We start from the raw sequence: 19,039 nt of genomic DNA on the forward strand, positions 1-19,039 counted from the left end.
AACGACCCAATTCCACAAATTTTTACCCTAAAATGATTGTGTTCATCCACGCGTCATAATGATGGTAGATCCACATTCGTCCACAGGAGGGCGATAATCTGCCAAAGACTTGTCATTTATTCATTAGCTTTATTTAAACTAATAATAATTACTACATTCAAAAAGCACACTTGAGGTATAAGAGAGCAATTCATTACATAAAGATAGACTTTTAATTTATTTATTTTTGCTTAATAGTGTGCCAGTTTAGAAAAAAAAAGGCATAAAAACCCAATTTATTAATTTTTGCCAAACATGCTAACTTAACGTTATTGTGCAGGCACTTTAATCAATTTTAAATACACATTTAATCTTTTGTCTTTTGCGAGTTATAACTATTTAAAATGATATCCAGACCACCATATATATTGCTGCTCAAGAGTATTTATTTTTGCTACAGAAAGACAAAAAATAAGCAAATATATACACATGCCGAGGGGGTTGGGGTACAGTATTTAAAAAGTGAATCGCTATAATCCCTGCCAACCCTCCCGGTTCAATGGCAGAAACGCGTCACTTGGCTCTAATTTTGGCTAGCGGTGGCCTTTTTTTTTTTTTCAACGAAAACCTACGTAACGTTTAAGGCGAAACCCCGCTAACGGGATACAAACCTGCCCAAAAGTACCGTCAAGTGACCTAAGAATCAAAGTAAAGCCCCTTGGACGGCGGCATTTACGTTTCCGCCGCTCACCACAAAGACGTTTGGTAGTTGAACTTAATCTTCAGGAGATATTTGAGGTTTATTTGGGCCACGTCGTACACGATGTATCTGAGACGCCGGTTGAGGAAAATCAGGGTTGGGACGATAAACTAAATGGCGTTAGCATACTGCGTTTCATGAAGGATACTCGTTGTACAGCAGACTCGTGTCATCGATGTTGGTGTTGGCGCCTTTTCCCAACGGCACTTGGACGCCGTCTAATGTGGCGGTGGCGCTCATTTCGGGGGCGGTCCTACCCAAACCTGCCGAGAAAGATGGAAAGAGCATCAAATGGAAGCTTTTCCGACATGTTTCTTTAGTATTTTCTTGTCATGTACAATGTCATAATTTAGCATTCGTTAAGTATTTAATCTTTGTGGAAAAATAACTTTTCCCCCTCAAACTAAATTTCTCTTTTTTTTTCCTCCCTCAATTAAGATTTTTTTCCAGTTAAAAATAAGAGAAATACCGTAGCTTGTCTTCAAATATCTCAACTCACTTTGTTCTTGTAATATTAAAATCATATTTCCAATTTTCTTTTATTTTCTAATGCTTACCAATTGAAAAAATAACTAGGATTTAAAGTTACACATTAAAAATATGCATTGTATGATTTATTTTCCTCTGAAATTCACCTTTTTTGGCTAATATTACTTGTGCACTCTCCCAAAATTAGGTTTGAAATTTGAATAAATTCCATTATAAATCACATCTAACTCGAGCAGAATCCTACTTTAACATTTATAATCATAACTTTAATTATGTTATAAAAAATGTTTCCAACCCTTAAGATTGTATTTTTTTTTTTTAGCAAACCTCGCACCTTTAACACTGTGCTTGCCCCTTGGTAGTTTTGTAACATGGGAGGCCTTTTTCAGTTCATGCCTGCAATAAAAACAAATAAGACAAAACAATGAACATCATTACTCTTTTGTTTCTCTAACGTCAAACACGTTAGACCGGTCGCTCACATGTTGCCGAGGGCGACTTCGGCCAGGAGCAGAAGCCCGACGGGGTCCGACTGCGAGGTGTGACAGTAGTTGGCGCTCTTGGACACCATGTCGGCAAAGTAGACGCCTTTGCCGAACATGTAACCGGTCTGCCCGAAGGGAAGAAAAAAGAGGATTTTGAAGCTAGCCGGCTAGAGGAGAAGAAGCCGATTGTTGGAAACTTACCACCGGGGCCTCCGGGGGCGCGATGCGAAGACCCTGAGACAGGATGCCGGCGTAGTTGGTGGCGCGCGAGCCGTGCCACAGCAGCTGGCGATTGTGCAGCTCCTCGAAGGGTTGGAAGCGCTGGCGCTCGCCTTCGCGGTTGATCTTGAAAATCTGAAAAAAAGGATGGAAAAAAAAGTACAGTAATCCCTCAAATATCGTGGCTCAACTTTAACGGTTTCACTGCAATGCTGATTTTTTTTCTGGAGGTTTTTTTTTTTTTTAAGTGCATAAAAATGTGAAAATCCACAAAAAAACTAGCAAGCAGCACCGAAGTAAAAAAAAAGTACAGTAATCCCTTGAATATCGCGGCTTCACGACATTGCTGATTTTTTTCTGGGGGTATTTATTTTTTATAAGTGCATAAAAATGTGAAAATCCACTTAGAAATTAGCAAGCGGAAGCTTGCTACTAGAACTCAGCACCGAAGTAAAAAAAAAAAAAAGTATAGTAATCCCTCGAATATCACGGCTTCACTACATTGCTGATTTTTTTCTGGGGGATTTTTTTTGGGGTAAGTTCATAAAAATGTGAAAATCAAGGCTGAAAGTCGCAAGCGGAAGCCACTCCCCCGTCCTCCGCTTGCTACTTCACGGTTTTTCGTTTATGTAAAATTGAGGCTTTTCCTCTTCCAAAAAACAGCGAGCTAAGCATTATTTTCAGTCAAATTCTCTAATTATCACATGACAAACGGCCGGCCGCCTCACCTCTTGCACTTCCAGCGTGTACGTGTTATGCGTGGCCGCGTGCGTATTCTTCACGTACTGCTCAATGACGTCCGCTTCCTCCGTGCTCTTATCCACCACCTGACAAACATACCCAATTGAATTTCGTCGCCGAGTAGGCGTCCAATCCGCCCGAACCGGAAGGCTCCCAATACCTCGATCTCCGTCTTGAGTTTTTCGTAGTTAATGTCGATGGGGTCGCTCTCCTCGTCTTGGGCCCCTCCCCTCAGAAGACTGTAGGCCACTTCGATATCCAGCAGGTTGTCCAGCATTTCGACTTTAGCCTAAGCGAGGGAGGGAGTCAATGCATTTTCACAGCCGGGGAAAGACGGCGCAGGTCAGATTTGTACCTGGATGTACTCCAGATTGCTGAGCAGCGGCGGCTTCTTCATGCCAAAGTCGTGCGGTATCAGCGTGTAGAAGCGATTGGACAGATCCAGGATGTGAGCCTCGGTCATTTGGTCCGACACCGCCTGGATTGGGGGTGGGGGGAGAACGGTAGCCCGGTTTGAACATTTTGGACTTCACAGTCGGGCCTCCCGGTTTGGAATTGGACGTGTATAGCCATCGATAGCAGGCGATGAGGTCATTTTGGGTCAGTTCTTGGTTTATTTTAGGGGGGTGTGGGTCACCTTATGTTGGTTTTAGATCACTTCCAGTACATTTGGAGGCATTTTGAGATCACTTCACGAACATTGGGAACTTCCTGTTGATTTGGGGGCATTTCAGAGTACCGTATTTTGCTGTTTAATATACCCCCCATTTGATATACCTGGGTATATTAAATGGCAGGGGTATATTAAATGGCGCACAAACGGGAAGGTACGATCAACTACGCACTCTATGCCGTGACGGGGTGCATCAACGTTTTGCAGACTAAAACTACTTACTGCTGAATAAAGTCTGACTTGGAATTTTAATCAACTTAAGTATCTATAATGATGCCCCATTGAATACCATACAAATCTTGCCCAAAAAGCTGAGTTGCTGTTTAATATACCCGGGTATAATAAACGGCAGGGGTATATTAAATGGCGCACAAACGGGAGGCTCAAAAAAGCAAAAATCATTTAATATACCCGAGTATATTAAACGGCAAAATATGGTTGGTAACTTCTTGTATATTTGGGGACATTTTGAGATTTCTTCACGTTGATTTTGGGGCGACACGCCGAAAGAGGGGGGTCGGAAATAAAAATAAAAATGGGCAGTCAACTGACCTGTTGCACTTCGGTGAGGAGAGCGTAAGCGCTCTGAATTTGCCTCTTACTCAGTTTTCCCAGCGGCATTTTTTGGAGATCAATCTGAAAGAACAAAGAAGGGAAAGACTGGTTTACGGTCTTCTTTTTTTCCTGCTTGATTGAAATCACCAAATGCATTTTTTGGGGCTATCAGGCGGGCAGATTCTGACCCCCAACCAACCTCAAACTCCACCATGGCCTTCTTCATGCTCTCCACGTCAAAGATGAGCTTAATAAGCTCCTGGACGGGCTTGGCCAGCTTGGACTTGGTCCCGGCGCTGGCCGTCAACCTCTTGACGGCTTCCTCGTCCTGCCCGTAGTCGATCTCCAGCGGGTAGAACTTGGTGGGGTACTTGGTGAAGTCGGAGGCGCCCCACTCGTTGCCCGTCTTGTCCCGGTACACGGACAGGAAGCTGGAGAGCGCCGAGTTCTTGTCGCCGACCTTCTCCAGCTTGTTGCCGCCGATGGTGGTGCCCACTCGGCCCCAGGAGCGGAAAACCCAGTATCTCTTCTGGACGTCGTCTTCCAGCAGCTGCAGCTTGTAGTAGGAGTTGGTGCCTCGCACGATGTCCACCAGCCCCAAGGTGGCGCTGTACATTTTGCCGTTTTGCTCCAGCACGTGAGCGTTGTTCTCCAGGCCTGAGGAAGGTCAAAAAAAGATGGTTTTGTTTTGTTTTTTGGAGTTCAGAGAAGGAAAAAGTAAAAAAAAGATGAGGTTACCCGAGTCGGGATCCACTGCGGCACCCCCTTTGACCGTCAGTTTCATCTTCTTGGCTTTGTTCTTACCTGGACGGGAAAATTCAGGTTGTTATTTGTAATAAATTCCTTTTTAGAGTTAGCCAACCCACATTGAAATAAGATTTTTGGGTTGTTTAATTATGCAAAGAATTTCTTTTTTTTAAATCCAAAAATAGGTTTTACTTCAAAATAGATACAGTTTTTGGTTGTTTAATTATGCAAATAATTTATTCTTATTTTTTAAATCCAAAAACAGATTTTACTTCAAAATTTGGGCTTAATTTATATCTTATGCTCCACATTATACAGTTTGTTTTCTTCAACTTCCATTAAAAAAACATCTTTATCATGAAATTCCCCCCGTAGTTTCTGCACTATAAGCTGCTCTGTTTTCTTAGTTTGGCTGGGCCTGCAACTTATTTTTTTCTTCCACTATGACCATCAAAAGCCTTTTATCTTTTAGTTTTTTTAGGCAACAGTTAGGACTCACACTTGTAAACAAAAAAATGCTACTTGATTTTACCTTCTTCCTGCTTGACTTTCCCGCCGCTCTTGCTAGCGGTCTTGGCTCCCGACTTGGACGGGGCGGGAGGGGCCTCCACCTTGACCTCGGCCCCCCAGGGCGAAATGGCGTGGAGGGACACCAGCTCGCGGACGGGTTTCCCCGACGACTTGACGTCGACGAGGAAGTCCTCGGCCACCACGCGCACGCCGGCGTCTTTGGCCTCCTCCATTTTCTTGCCCATCTTCTCCACCTCCTCTGCGAACGCCAAATGGGATTTTAACAGGAGAAATTCCACCCGGGCGCTATTTTTTTTCTTTTTCCTCACTCTTGGTGCTGATGCAGAGCGAGGCCTTATTAGCCGTAGCGCTAATCTTTCCCCCGAGCTCCTCTACAGTGGCCTTGATGTCGTCCTTGTTTTTGGCCAGTTTGCCGATAGTCACCACCTTCATGCCCGAGAGAGGTTTGTCTGCGGTGGAAAGCGACGTTAGATCGGCGGGTGGCGAGAGAGGGCAAACCGGCGGGCGCTCACCCGACGGTCCGCTTTCCGGGAGAGGCTCGACGGGGGCGCCGGATGCCCCGGCGTGAGGCTCGGCTTTCACCGACGGTTGGCTTTGAGCGGGCGCCTCTTTCGGGTAAGCGCGGTCCTGGCGCTTAAATTTGAACTTCTTCAGGAAGGAAACTTCGTGGAACTCCTGAATTATGGAGATATTATTAACACTAAAATTAATTTAATAACATGGATGATTTATTTATTGATTATTTATTTTATCAGTATTATTATCTTTACGTTTATTGTTGTTGTTTGTGCACTTCCCTACTAATTTATGTTGTTGACTACTTATTTCATCATCATTATTTATTTGTTTGTTGTTGTTATTTGTGTACTTTAAATCTCATTCTACTGGTATAATGACAATAAAAGCATTCAATTGACTTCAAGTAAAAACAAAAGAATTTCACTGCAACACTTATAATCTTACATTTATGTTCATTAACGTGAATATGTTCATTAATATTTATTGCCCCTCAATTAAATAAATCAAACTCAATTTCCTTTTTTTTTTTTTAACATTCCCAGAATTAAAATAATTGGGGCGACCATTGCGCTCATTCGCCATTGGACGCAATAATGAGCGCCCTAAAATGACTAAAACATGATCAGAAATAACCATTTTGTCAGCCATTTTGGGGCAATTTGCGTGGTGTTTTGTTCTTTTCTTTTTTCATGTTTGTGGTTTTTGGGGTTTTCCTATTTTTTTTCACAGGACTGTTTTGCCTTTGTGTGCACTATTTTTGCATATATTTTTGTACTAAGTGGCTGTTAGTATGTTTTTTTCTGTATATTATTTTCTATATCGAATAGTAAGTTTTTCCAATCTGGTGATTGAGATGAAAAGTCTTTTTTTATGGACATCTACCTTGGGGGTGACCCAGTCTTGACGTGCGGGTTGCGTGCTCCTGTTGACGCATTTGGTCCAGGCCGAGATGTCCCCCGTGCAGTAGTAGGCGTCACCTTTGAAGACCATCTGACCCGAGCACTCGGCGCACGGCTCCAGGGCGCCGAAGGCCATCCCGTCCGCCAAGCTGTCCACCATCTGCGCCACGTTTGGACGTCAAGTCTGACCACGAGAAAGGAGAAACGCGGGGTCCTCACGTTGGACTCTCCCGAAGGGATCTTCTGGTCGTTGGCGATGAGCAGCTCCTTCATGTCGTTGGCGGAGCAATGCTTCCTCAGTTTGTCTTTGATGCTCCAGATCAGATCGCTTTGCTCCTGCCGGGGTGCAAAATGCAATCAAAATGGAGGACATTTTAAAAAACAAACCCGTTAATAAGCCGGTTACCTTCAACTGCGCCTCCAGTTTTTTTTGCTGTGCGTCGTTCTCCTTCTTCTGTTTCTTGGAGACACCGTCCACTTCGTCGTTTTTGCGCTTTCTGAGAAAAAAAGAGGGTGATGCTTTGTTTCCATTGGCGGAAAAGGATGTCCAATTGAAAGGATTTTGCTAATAAGGATGTTTTTTAATAAAGGATGTTTTTAGTATTATTGAAATGATTGTCATTTTTCTTTATGAACCCTAAACAATTCTAATATTATGATTTTGTCAATATTTTCCATTTTTAAACACACTGGGGATTTTTTGGGTCATTATTTGAAAATGTTCCACCTTTAAAAATGACATTTTGACGGATTGGACGTCAATGATGATGAATGAGCCATTACTACTAATAATTTTAATATAAATGGGATAGTGTAATTGAATAAGAATGTAGTTATGATTATGTAGTGGTATGTTATTGTAGTTATAATTTTCCATTGTTAAAATTTGTTAACAATTAAATACATCATTTAAATACTAAAAGGTTAAATTTTGTGTAAGATTTATCTTTTTTTACATTGTTAGTTTTATGTCAGCATTTTATTCATAAAAAATGCCAACAATGTAATAATGTCCATTTGTCAATATTGATGTTTAATAGTACATTTATATAATGATATACACATTGGAATTCCTTTTTACTACTACTCTTTACCAGTTATCAATATTTCCAAACTTTTAAGTCCTTAATTCGTTTCCAGGGGGTTTAATTTGCGCCGATAACCTTTGAATCATCTCACCCTTCGCTTTTGACGGGCGGGAGCCTCTTCTTAAGCTCCTCCTTGTCTTCGGCCCTCAGCCCGGCGAAGCCCTTGATCTGGGCGCCGCCGTACTCGGGCTTAAAATCCAGCTCCTCCCTGCGGCTCACAAAGCACGCCGTGTGATACCAGCGGTCGATCAACCCCAGCTGAGGCTTCTCCGGGTCCACCGTCTTCTTCGACACGCGGATCTGATCCTACAAATTCACATTAAAATAATTAAAAATTCAAGGTGCCACTTCCACCGCCACGAGTCAACCTTTTCAATTTTGTTCTCGCAGCCTTTGCACGTGCTGCGGTTGGATTTGGCGTATTCCACGGCGAAGCCGTTGAGGGTCTTTTCCACGGCGCCGCCCTTCTTGCCTCCTTTTCCTGGAAACGGTAGAAAAGAAAGGTGATCCGGGGCGGATGTTTTTGGATTTGTGGAGCGGCGATGAAGTGGGGCCGACCTGTTCCGACGGCGCCGCCACTTTCGATGGCCTTCTTGACTTTTTCTTGGTCCTCCCAGCGGATGGCGGAGAAGCCGGCGATGTCGTCGGGGGACTGGGCCGCCGCTCTCAGCCAGAAGCAGGAAAAGTGGTGCCAATGGGGAACTTTGCCGTCAAACATGGGCGACTGGCACGAGAAGAACAAAATTGCACTGTTTTACTTAGTTCACATTTGGAATGCAGTAGACGTCTATGGCAGTCAATGGCAGCCAATGACTTGAATCATTTGTTCAAGTCAAAATTGGACGTCTAAAAAGCCAATTTTGTCTTCGTGCTTAATGTCAACGAATTCAACCGTGTTTGAGCCTTAAGAGTGAAAAAAGTGTAACTCAAACTAAATGTCATATTTTATACATTTTTAACAAAATTATACATTTTCATATGGTCACCTTGCCACGTCACCATGCTATAAAATAAAAAGTTTATAGAAATACAACGCTAAATGACGGCGAACACGATTTATTTAACTTGGAGAAAACCTCGTTTTCAATAAAAAGCGACAGCCTTTTAATACCGTCTACACAACATGCACTTTTAAACAAGTGAAAATTTTTAAACAGCACGTTTCATGTAAGAAAATAGTTATTATATCTGAGAGGAATTCCTCGCTAGCTTAAGGTATGATAACTAGCTTAACTAGCTTTCGTCAAAGGGAGGCAAAGAGACAAGGCTACCTGCACCATGATGGCCATTCTTAGCGAGTCTTTGGCGATGTTTTCCTTGCACTTCTTGCACGAAGCGCGGCCACTCTTGGCGTACTCCACCATGTATAGTTTGTCTTCTTGGGAAGCCGCCATGTTCGGTTGGTTCAAATGTATATTTAAACGGGAGAGGCACAAATCAAAGAAAGTTCTTTGCGAGACAACAATCAGAGCCGCAAAGCCCGCGTGTTAGCCTGCTCAAAGACAGCCGTGAAAAACAAGAGGGCTCACTCTCAATCTCTTTTTCCCGCACTGACTTAAAATACGAAGGTATATTCATTTGTATTCTCAATTTAACACAACTATATAATCACACTATTAATAAAGTACTTTTAACATATTGCACCAAGTCAATTAAAGTACACATTTGACTTAAAACACAACCATTTGTAGCTCATCTGTAATGAATAGACGATTTACATGCTGGCGGCCCTCGTTCCAGACATCACTAGTCGACTCAAGAGGAATCGTCAAGCACAAAGTGCACATTTTTGTTAAAAATAAACAAACAAACCCAATGAATACAATCATTAAATTGACTTTTCATTATGAGAATATACGTTTATTTAAGGATACTACATGTATAAAAGAAATAACATTGAAATTTCACCAATAATAGATGAAAATATACCACACTAATACAGTTTCAGGATGAAAATCATGAGAAAATATGTTATAAAATGCCACAAGAAGCAATTCCATAGATATAAAGGAATATTTACTTTGACCAATTTTAAAGGTTCTAGTTAGTAGTTGTGTGAGGACCGTGGAACGAATTAGAGAATGTACATATAAAAGTACCTCTACTTACGAAATGGTCAATTACGAAAAAGTATTGGAACGAATTAATTTCGTAAGTAGAGGTAATCAGATTATTGATACCAAATGAGCTTTTAAAACGCATAAAGATAACACAACACATTTAAACAGTTCATGAAAAAGTCAAGTGAGGTTCTTGCGGTTATTTTTGAGGTATTCCGTGTTTTGGCTCAAAGGTATCACAACCTGAAAACAATGATTGGCCTCGTTACTTTAAAAATATGCTGTTTAGCACGATTTAAAGCACAAAAAGCAATGCTTTTCACTGCTGTATGGCTATACAGTATATAAATATATATATGGCAGGGTTTCCTAAAATTGAGGTCCATCAGCACTTGAGGGTGGAGGACGTCAAGGTGAACCCTCCGTTGGTCTCCCTCAGCCTCTCCTTGTTTCTGGCCTGGACCAGACTGAAGACGATGCCGGCCAGCGTCATGCGTCCCGCCATCTTGCCAGCGGGCCGTCCGTCCGGGCCGTCCTCGGCTCGCTTGCAGCGCATGGTGCTGATGAAGTAGGTTCGCACCTTGCCCTGGCACTCGCTCACCTGCGTGGACCACCAAACATCCAAGTAGGCAAATGTTAAGATTGCTTTTTGGTGAACAATGACATTTTGATGGTCTCAGAATGGACTCTTGAAAGACTCTCGGTTGGGGTTTTACTTCAGTGTTAGTCCTGGTCTTGCATCAGTCTTGACTCCAAAAAAGATGGCCTCCTTACCTGGTCTAAACCACTTCTGGTGATTGATCATTTGGAGCACAATACTGCTAGATAAACTACTTGACGGCGCCAATGTTTTGCTTTTCATAGTCAGATAGGCCCTATTAGCGTCATTAGCGCTAGCATTTTTTGACCTCGACATCCTTTTAGGTTACTCACCCCCTTGACAAAGATTTCCCCACGCAGCTCCAAGACAAAGCCCCACTCGGCCAGAACCTTACGGGTGGTCTCGGGCACCTGGATCCGCCCGCTGACCCCTGTGGTGTCCATCCGACTAGCCAGGTTGACCGTGGACCCCCAGATGTCATACTGCGGTTTGCTGGCACCGATGACCCCCGCCACTACCGGCCCGTGGGCGATGCCTGAAAGCAGAACCCGTGACGCTTCAACCCACGTAAGAAGTTCTCGTCCACTTCCCGTTGCCAAGAAGATGGCTTTAATCACATCACGACACAACTGTCCTCTATTTACCAACACGCAGCTGAAAGTCTTTGGCAGAGTGGCGGTTGATCTCCTTTAAGGTCTCCTGCATCGCTAGCGCAAACATAACCAGCTCGCTTAAGTGATTCCATTCGTCCATAGACGTCTGAAAGGCAGACAGATGGATCCGGAGTCAGACTCTGGATGGGATTCTCAACGCCACTCTCACCTGTTTGTCTGGCGCTAAACCGGAGGCGGCCATGTAGCAGCTCCCTATGGTCTTGATCTTCTCCACATAATGGAAGTAGGACTCCTCCAACAACTACAAAATCCAAGTTTCACTCCACCGGCGCCACACTTTCTGACCAACGTGGTCTCGATCTCACCTCGTCGAAGCCCGCTATGATCTCGTTGAGTACTCGGAGGCAGTCCACGCCTTCGTGCCGGATCTCCTTTTCCTCAAAGTACTCGTTAAATCCCGCAATGGAGGCAAACATGACCCCCACCTCATCGTAGGACTGCGAGTAAAGCTCCTGAAAAAGAAGGTGTCTGATTAGCATGCGAGCCGAGGTCCAATTCTAGACCAGGAGTGCTCATGGCGTGCTATTGGTAGATCGCCTTGGGAGTAAGATTTGAGCCACGTTGGAGCAACAAAAATCGTGAGCACCCCTGTTCTGGTACCAGGCACCTCATCGTTCTTGCTTCTGTCCAAAAAGTGTCGGGCGACATGGACGGGCAGAATATTGTGCAGGAGACATTCATTGTGCTCCCGCAGTTCTCTCATGTCCTCCACTTCTTGCTGAGCCTGGAGACGCCACAGGAAATCCTGCCTGGCGGTGGCTTCCCACTGCGGGGCACGCCACGTTCGAATCGTTTCCAAAAACATTGACGGCGGAAGAGTCCGCACCTGGCGTCCATTGTAGAAGACGGCAACGATGAACATGACCAGCAGGAGGATGGCGATCCCCTTTCTTCTCATGTAGTGAGACCTGAGCAGGCGTAAAGGAAAAGGTCAGATTCGGATCGGCGATCCGGGACCGTCCCGGGATCCATCGGGTCCGACCTGCGCGGTGAGTCGTGGTGCGCCAGCGAGAGAAAAGCCAGGTGGATGACGTAGGAGTAGACGGCCACGGCAAGCAGAAGGACGGCCAACTTCAAGAGGGAGTTGAGACGAAGGAACACGGCGCAAGTGACCATGGCGATCACGCCGCTCAGGACAAAAACCTAGCCGAGGGACAGAAGCCATATTTGATGTGGAATGACCCATGACTGCGCAGTATCGGATGGTCACCTCCGGGTAAGAGCACACGGTGAGCGACCGAGCCACGTTCTCAATCTCGTCGGTCTCTTCCGTGTCGGTGAGAGGGCACCACAACTGCAAGAAAAACAAACCCAACCGCTTGACTCGAAATTCCGTCCCGTGGCGTCCCCACACAGGTTCGAAACACGAGGGTTCGTTTTTCAGAAACGCTCACAATGTCTGTAGATGCTAAACCAAAGTTGATGACCACGGCCGTCAGCGTGAGGGTGTTGCGAGCGCTGTTGTTCTCGTGGATCCAGCAACAGAATTGCTGCAGGGCGACTGGACTCCACTTGAACTCCTCGGCGAGGGCCAACAGCAAGAGCGCGGTGTAGGCGAGCAGAAAGAGCGACAATTGGAGGACAGCTGGAAATAGCCTGGAGGAATGGAAACTGCTTGAACGAGGCTATCCGAATACAGATTTGGGGCGGGAAGAAAGTCGAGAAGTCCTTGCCTGGGTGCTGGGATCAAGGCCTGGGCTACCATGACAAAGAGGAGTAAGATGAAGGAGCAAACCAGGTTGGAGTTGAACATTTCGTCTCGCATCTGGGAAAACTAAGTCATTCCAAACACAGGACCGAATGTCAGACAATCCAGATGAGACCCAAAGACAGTCTTCCCCGAGTTTTCCCACCGGTGGAACATCGACAAAAAACATTCCCAGTCCTTCTAAAATGGACGACCATACCTTTTCCTCAATGTGCGTGTCCTTGAAGACCAGAGACAGAGGACTGATGTGTTCCTGATGCATACGCTCGCTACTCCGAACCTCTATGGCATGTTTGATGCGTTCGTTGATTTCCTTGGAGGCGGACGGCCATATGTTGGGCAGCGACCCGTTTGTGAAGGAGGCCAAGATCTAAAATGATTGACCAGACCATTCAGATTGGTCCAGGAGGGCGTATTCGCGCCACGGTTTGCCGGGAAGCAAAAACCGAGACCGACTCTCGGACTCAGGACTTACACTATTCATATCGATAGCGCTACCGAAAGGAATTTCGTGAGCCCGACTGGTTTTCTTGACTTTGCGAGGCTCGTCGTGATCGTCTTGATGTCCGTCGTCTTGATGACAGATCAGAAACGTGTCGATGTTGTGTCGCCGCAGGAACTCGTTCCTGTCGGCTCCGCGTCCCTCCTCTGTCTTGTAGATGCCTTCAAGGGAGTCTAGGGTAGCCTTGGAAATGTGGATCCGCCTGAGGAACAACCCCTTTGGTCAGATACGGAACTTCTATGCGGTCTGGTTCAACCGATAAGGAGTGTCAACCTTTAGCCTTACCCCGGTATACCTCCGGCCTCCAGCATGTTGGCGATCCCCACGTCCCAGGACCAGACGTCAAACTGCCACTTCTGGAGACCCAGAACTCCGCACAGGACCGAGCCCGAATGGATGCCAATCCTCATGTCCATGTCGAAATTTAGCTGCTTCCGAACAGCCCTGAAATCCAACGGGCGAAACCCAATCCCGATTGTTACGCCGACCGCCGAGACCGTCAGAACCCGAACTGACCTTATGGCGTTGATCATTGCCAGCCCCATTTCCACACAGTGTCTGGCATGAGCCCGCTGAGGTTCGGGGACGCCGGATACGCAATAGTAACAGTCCCCCAGTATCTTTATCCGCAGGCACTGGTGCTCCTGTCGTGAAGAAAAAAACCTGGGGGAACTGACCACGGGGGAAGGTTTCCAGTTTAGACGGCGATGGTATTTACCTCGGCCAAACGGTCAAAGCGTCCAAAAAGCTCATTGAGCGTTCGGACCAAATCCTGAGCAGACAAGTTCATGGACAACAGAGTGAAGCCCTTGATGTCTGCAAAAAGAATGCTGTGGAAAGCAACCATTTACATTTGGAGCCCAAAACCAATATTTACTCAAGGACACGTACCTGACGTCTTTGTACTGATGTATGTAAATCTTATGAAACTCTTGAGGATTGAGCTCATCTTCCAACGAGGTCATGTCAGCGATCATTTCCAAGGCGACAAACCTGGGTAAGATGGACAACACCAGACGCTCCTACATTGGAGAAACCAACGCAAATATCAGCACCTATTTCACCGGGGGCGTGGCTAGTCATCTTACCTGTCTCTGGTTCTCCTGCTCCAATTTCAGGCGACCTTCGATGCAACGCCGTGTTTCGAGGAACACCTGTCGCTGCGAATGATCCGTCAGGTAGTGAATGAAGAATCCGGCGGTGTTCATGCCCAGGTACAAAAGGCCTTTAGCGAAAACCTGCAAAGTTGGACTCCATTTACCAGGGCAAACCCAAAGAATGAAGGCACGGTTCCCGTCCCTGTTCCTTGCAAAATCCTCTCCTCACCTTTCTCAAAAGTTCTGGATCGTTGCGGTAGCATACGACCTCCACGAGCAGATGCAATGACGACGTCAACGAACCGGCGCACATGGCCCACGGGAGAGGTAACGGCAACAGCGTGTACGTGGCGAACAGGGTGAACAAAAGGTACCAGGAAGGGTCCTTCTCCAGTCCGTAGACCAGTCCTCCCAGTACCTGCGCCGTTTGCGAAAGCCAGCTGGCCAGGCCGGCGTAGTGGAGCCACCTGGGCGACACGGAGTCCTTGAAGGTTAACACCGCGATGCACAGCGCTGCCGCCAACACCATGAACGCACACGTCAGACATCCCCGTAGGGGTTCCGAGACCTCCTGGGGGGCCAGGGCCAGGTACAGAACCAGCATCTGAACTTTGGCCATGGCGTCGATCACGTTGGTGATGGCCAAGGAGTTCCGGCGTTGGTGGGAAGAGTGTTGCTGGTAGAGTTTTTCCAGGTCTTTGGACTTGAAGGTGTGCCTCAGGGTCGGGATGTAGATCCCGTGGACAATGCGACCCCAGTGCACGAAGAAGTCGGCGTCGCTTGCGTACTCGTTCCCGCTCGAGCCTCCCATGCTTTGGCTCATGGAGCCACGGATGTGGGAGGGGTGAACCCGGAAGGTGGAGGAGCGCCGCTTGACGCCGCGGGAGGCCTTGCTGCGGATCTGCCGGTTGATCTCTTCCATGTAAGCGTCGGTCACGAAGATCTTGCGAGCTGGCTCCACGCCGACCTGTGGCGACAAACCATAGAGAACCGGTCGATTATATTCGAGCTACTCAAGGACGGGTTTCGGGGATGACGGGCCACCTGAGCGCTGAGCTCCTGCTGGATCATGATGTGCTTGACGGCGTTCTGCCAGAGCATCTTTTTGCGCCGTAGCCCCGGCGACAGGGTAGCGGTCAAGCAGTGGGGCTCGCGTAGTTCCATCGGGGAGACCTGCGTTGTCTCTGAGAACGTCACCATGGCGGGATACTCGGTTCCTGGCTCCAGGTCCGAGGGAGACCGTGGTCTGGGTGAGGCGGAAGACCTTGGATCGGGAGACGCTTTAGCGTCCGCGGTCACATATGTTTGTGGTGTCCCCCTGGGGTCGATACCGAGTACTGACCGGATTAGTGGCTGCTGTTATGTGGTCAATGTGTTTTTTTCTGGATTTTATGCCAATATATTGTGTTCTGCGTAGGATTGAAACAATACAATCTCTCCAAAACGCAATACCCCGCTTTACCAAATGTGGGGAACAAAAGATTGGAGCAGCTGGTTAAGTCCACGTGCTGCTAGAAGCTTTTCAACCAATGATCTGGTGGCCCGATTTAGACATGAGCTCCCTAATGCCCCTGAGTTAAACTCCTCTAGGTGGTCTTAATTTGAGATTCGAACTGCTCTTACCTGCGACTGGCAACAGTTTTATTGATTTTACCGATTCCCACACGGTCCCATCGGAATAAACCGGAGGGCGTTCTGGTTAATCTCAATCCAGGACGTCAACTAAATCCATAAAACACGGAGGCTACGAAAGGACCCTATTTGAAGGTTAAAAACAAGTCCCCACGGCACCCAAACTGAACTGGACTGTTGTCTACTTGGTGTATCCGCCACTCGTGTCCAGGTTTTGCCATGATCGAGACGGCCTGCCCGTCGCAGTCCATTATTCCAGATTGCGATTCGGGCGTAATCCAGAGAACCCAAAAAGATATTCCCGTCATTCCTCCGGCAAAAGTGGAAGTTCCATCCAAAATCGACCACTAAAGGAAGATGGAAGAATAATCCGGGTGGGGTTCGCGGAGTTGTGGTTCACCACCTGTTTCGAAAGCAAGTCCATAACTGTCAGGAAGCAGAGCAGCGGTGATGAGGAGTGTAAAGAGGATTAATTAGTCAGCAGCCATTTTCTCCTGTCTGTAAAGATTAGCTCTCTCAGCCAATACAAAGCTCGTTCGCTTTCCTTTTTCAGTTCTGCACAGCCAAATCTCTTCAAAACTGGACCGCTAAATGTGCTCGTGTGCTATTTTGCAACCCTCAAAAGAAAATATTACAAAATAAAACAGAAATCGAGCAATGGTTTTGCTTTTCAGGGCTACTAGAGGAATACATTTCCACATAATTGTGTCTAATTATCATGACTAATTCACTCATTCAAGAGTGTTTTTGTTGAAAAAGTTTATTTTCATGTAGTTTTTACAACTGTGTTACAACTGGGTCGTGGGAAAGGGATAAGCAATGATCGCTAATGACTATAAGATAGCTTGCGGTGAACACACACACTGAAGCTGATCTAACGAGTTTGCAACCGTCGCAATGTGACCACGTACACGACAGCTCAAACCCATTCGCCGAGAAGCGGACATCTTAAAATAGACTCCGAGCCGGCCTTAAGGTAATTAGTTTGATCACTGTCAGGGCCACGGTGGTATTACACTCTCAAAAAACTACTTTTGTGATCCTAAATTCACGTACTCTGGCAGAATGAGTGTTTGTTAATGTTTTGTTTGGTCTGAATGTAAGACAACATTTTAAAATGAGGATATTTGACTTTTTAATTTTTTTTTTTTTGTTCAAATCATGGGCCAATTGAAATCCAGAGGCAAATTTGTAGCCCACAGACCACAGGTTCGTCACCCTTCAACTTGGAAAGACCTAGAAGCTGATTAGTATTGAGCTAAGTATCCTTAGCTAGGCGCTAATCAGCTCATTGTCAAAGACGCTGACGCTTTTTTCCTTTAGTGAATGATGCTGAGTTTGGTACTTTTTAATTGACCTTTGACCTTGTTATTATGATTGAAGATGTCATTGTCAGTATTCCGGAAGATGACAAATGACCTTTGACATTGTTATTATGATTGAAGATGTCATTGTCAGTGTTCTTGAAGATGACAAAAATGCCTCCAGACACAAAACAGTGTGTGTGAGGCAAATTATCTAACCACATCATCTACCTGCATTAATTATTATCATTATCATCGTAAAAATGTTGTTTTATTGGCTATTTATAGTCAAATAAATATGTACAGGTTAGCGTAAAACAAGACACTTCCGGTAGCGTTCCGTCGACTCACTACTGCCTTCGAGTGGTAAGAAATAGTGTCACGTTAAATGAATTTTTTTTTTGTAAATAAATATATAATGAACATATTACGTTTAAGTTTTGCTTAGAATATAATTTCAGTTAACTCTAAAATATTTAGGAAGAAAAAAAATTGTGAATAAACGTAGTATTCAAATGAACTCCCGCCAAAACAGTAGTGGGCTGACTCATTTTTACCGGAGGGTGAATAACACAGCTGTGCTTTTGTATCGTTTCCTATTTTTCTTTTTACTTCATGAAATATATTCGACCGGTGGAAAGCCTAACTTTTCGACGAACAGTACCTCGGTGGTCTACTGTCCTAATTTCATGGTGAGTAGTAAATATTGACTGTGGTTGAGATAGTTCAAGTGTTATTGGTTATGTTTAGTTTCGAGTTACGGTCTATAAGTAACATTTCGTCGTATAAAGTAGTAGTAGCAGTATTTTCAGGACGGACAAAGCAACACAATAAAAGAAAAAAACATTGAAATGGTTGAAATGTAAACTAAAAGGACGTGCTACACATTTGGTGTACACTACTAGCTTGAATTGGTTTTTCATTTCCGTCAGAATACCTCACGCGTAACAGCGTCGTATTACGTCAGAGTTCATGTATATGTACGGTATATATATATATTCCCGTGTTCTTATGTTATTGTCGTTTTCACGTTATCTGCTTTACGACTGACTTCCACAGGCCAAGGGATATCCGGCGGTTTTCCCGAGTGTCCAAGGCCAGGCGAAGAGTCCCTCGGTCGGCCGAGTGCCTCTTATCTTCCCGTATCTGTGACCCTGGAAGTGCAGTGCCCTCTAACGGCTGACATCCAACATGACGGGTGAGTTGAAATGAAAAATCACGAGCCACATCTGCCTGCCGTCACTATTATTGTAGAGCTTGTCATAATGAAATGCAGAGTAATAGTAGTGACTTAGTGGTTGGTAAAATTCATAACAGAATTATGAGAATAAATTCAGATTTCAAGCTGCTTATGGCACATTGTCACCATCAGTAAATGAATCAAATTTTCATAGAAATTGCGGGGTACTGTTCATATTATAAACGTACAATAATTTTGAGTCGATTTGTTCGTGATTTGTGAGTTTCCAATGACGTCATTTCATAGCAAAATGTGAAAATGTGCATTTTTTTTAACATTACAGTCTAAAAAATAACAAAAACGCATTAGTACCTGACTTACGAGTACAAATTTAACATAAAATCTCAACGTCAGAGATACTTTTAAAGAGAAAAAGTTTAATTATGCATCTTACCAACGTCTCGGCTATTGCCAGTTTCCAGTTTTCCATATTTTTTGGAGTAATACCGCAATGAGTTCACATTCCATACCCCCCAAATTCAAAGTTTCTGTGTAACTCCCTTTGAATGGCAAACCCACTGACTCCAAGCTTTCCC

The 19,039-nt window shown here is 45.2% G+C and overlaps 2 protein-coding genes across 4 annotated transcripts; both read right to left on the bottom strand.

The window, feature by feature from the left end:
• Nucleotides 1-403: 403 nt before the first annotated feature.
• On the bottom strand, nt 404-9,388 carry parp1 (poly (ADP-ribose) polymerase 1). 2 transcript variants are annotated; one of them, XM_077586696.1, is made up of 21 exons: nt 8,957-9,385; nt 8,244-8,409; nt 8,054-8,166; nt 7,777-7,991; nt 7,004-7,094; nt 6,817-6,933; nt 6,581-6,757; nt 5,692-5,854; nt 5,488-5,628; nt 5,181-5,417; nt 4,640-4,705; nt 4,101-4,558; nt 3,899-3,982; nt 3,029-3,151; nt 2,834-2,962; nt 2,661-2,759; nt 1,915-2,067; nt 1,711-1,838; nt 1,563-1,624; nt 888-1,002; nt 404-808 (listed from the first exon to the last, which is right to left on the bottom strand). In XM_077586696.1, the coding sequence occupies exons 1-21, from the start codon at nt 9,077-9,079 to the stop codon at nt 727-729; spliced, it is 3,042 nt and encodes a 1,013-aa protein (XP_077442822.1). In that variant the 5' UTR covers nt 9,080-9,385; the 3' UTR covers nt 404-726. The 2 variants fall into 2 exon arrangements, with proteins under 2 accessions (XP_077442822.1, XP_077442821.1); XM_077586695.1 differs by having other exon boundaries at nt 5,488-5,854; nt 8,957-9,388.
• A 130-nt stretch (nt 9,389-9,518) lies between these two features.
• LOC144064288 (adenylate cyclase type 8) lies at nt 9,519-18,890 on the bottom strand. Of its 2 annotated transcripts, XM_077586694.1 has the most exons (20): nt 15,372-18,890; nt 14,557-15,294; nt 14,319-14,468; nt 14,122-14,252; nt 13,949-14,060; nt 13,747-13,874; nt 13,516-13,674; nt 13,204-13,432; nt 12,928-13,098; nt 12,694-12,794; nt 12,415-12,616; nt 12,231-12,314; nt 12,003-12,163; nt 11,847-11,928; nt 11,628-11,786; nt 11,326-11,472; nt 11,169-11,261; nt 10,991-11,105; nt 10,679-10,881; nt 9,519-10,346 (listed from the first exon to the last, which is right to left on the bottom strand). In XM_077586694.1, the coding sequence occupies exons 1-20, from the start codon at nt 15,525-15,527 to the stop codon at nt 10,131-10,133; spliced, it is 3,537 nt and encodes a 1,178-aa protein (XP_077442820.1). In that variant the 5' UTR covers nt 15,528-18,890; the 3' UTR covers nt 9,519-10,130. The 2 variants fall into 2 exon arrangements, with proteins under 2 accessions (XP_077442820.1, XP_077442819.1); XM_077586693.1 differs by having other exon boundaries at nt 13,516-13,874.
• Nucleotides 18,891-19,039: the final 149 nt, after the last annotated feature.

This window comes from Stigmatopora argus, chromosome 19 (assembly GCF_051989625.1).
Source record: "Stigmatopora argus isolate UIUO_Sarg chromosome 19, RoL_Sarg_1.0, whole genome shotgun sequence".
Taxonomy (NCBI): Eukaryota; Metazoa; Chordata; class Actinopteri; order Syngnathiformes; family Syngnathidae; genus Stigmatopora; species Stigmatopora argus.

What these genes read in the sequence shown, in the direction of transcription:
- LOC144064288 (XM_077586693.1), bottom strand. Translation starts at nt 15,527, where the DNA reads ATGGTGACGTTCTCAGAGACAACGCAGGTCTCCCCGATGGAACTACGC. An exon ending in GCCTTGATCCCAGCACCCAG is followed by an intron (nt 12,617 to 12,693) that starts GCAAGGACTTCT and finishes CCATTCCTCCAG; the next exon opens with GCTATTTCCAGCTGTCCTCC. An exon ending in CACCACGACTCACCGCGCAG is followed by an intron (nt 11,929 to 12,002) that starts GTCGGACCCGAT and finishes ACGCCTGCTCAG; the next exon opens with GTCTCACTACATGAGAAGAA.
- parp1 (XM_077586695.1), bottom strand. Translation starts at nt 9,079, where the DNA reads ATGGCGGCTTCCCAAGAAGACAAACTATACATGGTGGAGTACGCCAAG. An exon ending in TGGCGGCGCCGTCGGAACAG is followed by an intron (nt 8,167 to 8,243) that starts GTCGGCCCCACT and finishes TACCGTTTCCAG; the next exon opens with GAAAAGGAGGCAAGAAGGGC. An exon ending in ACACGCTGGAAGTGCAAGAG is followed by an intron (nt 2,068 to 2,660) that starts GTGAGGCGGCCG and finishes CCTTTTTTTCAG; the next exon opens with ATTTTCAAGATCAACCGCGA.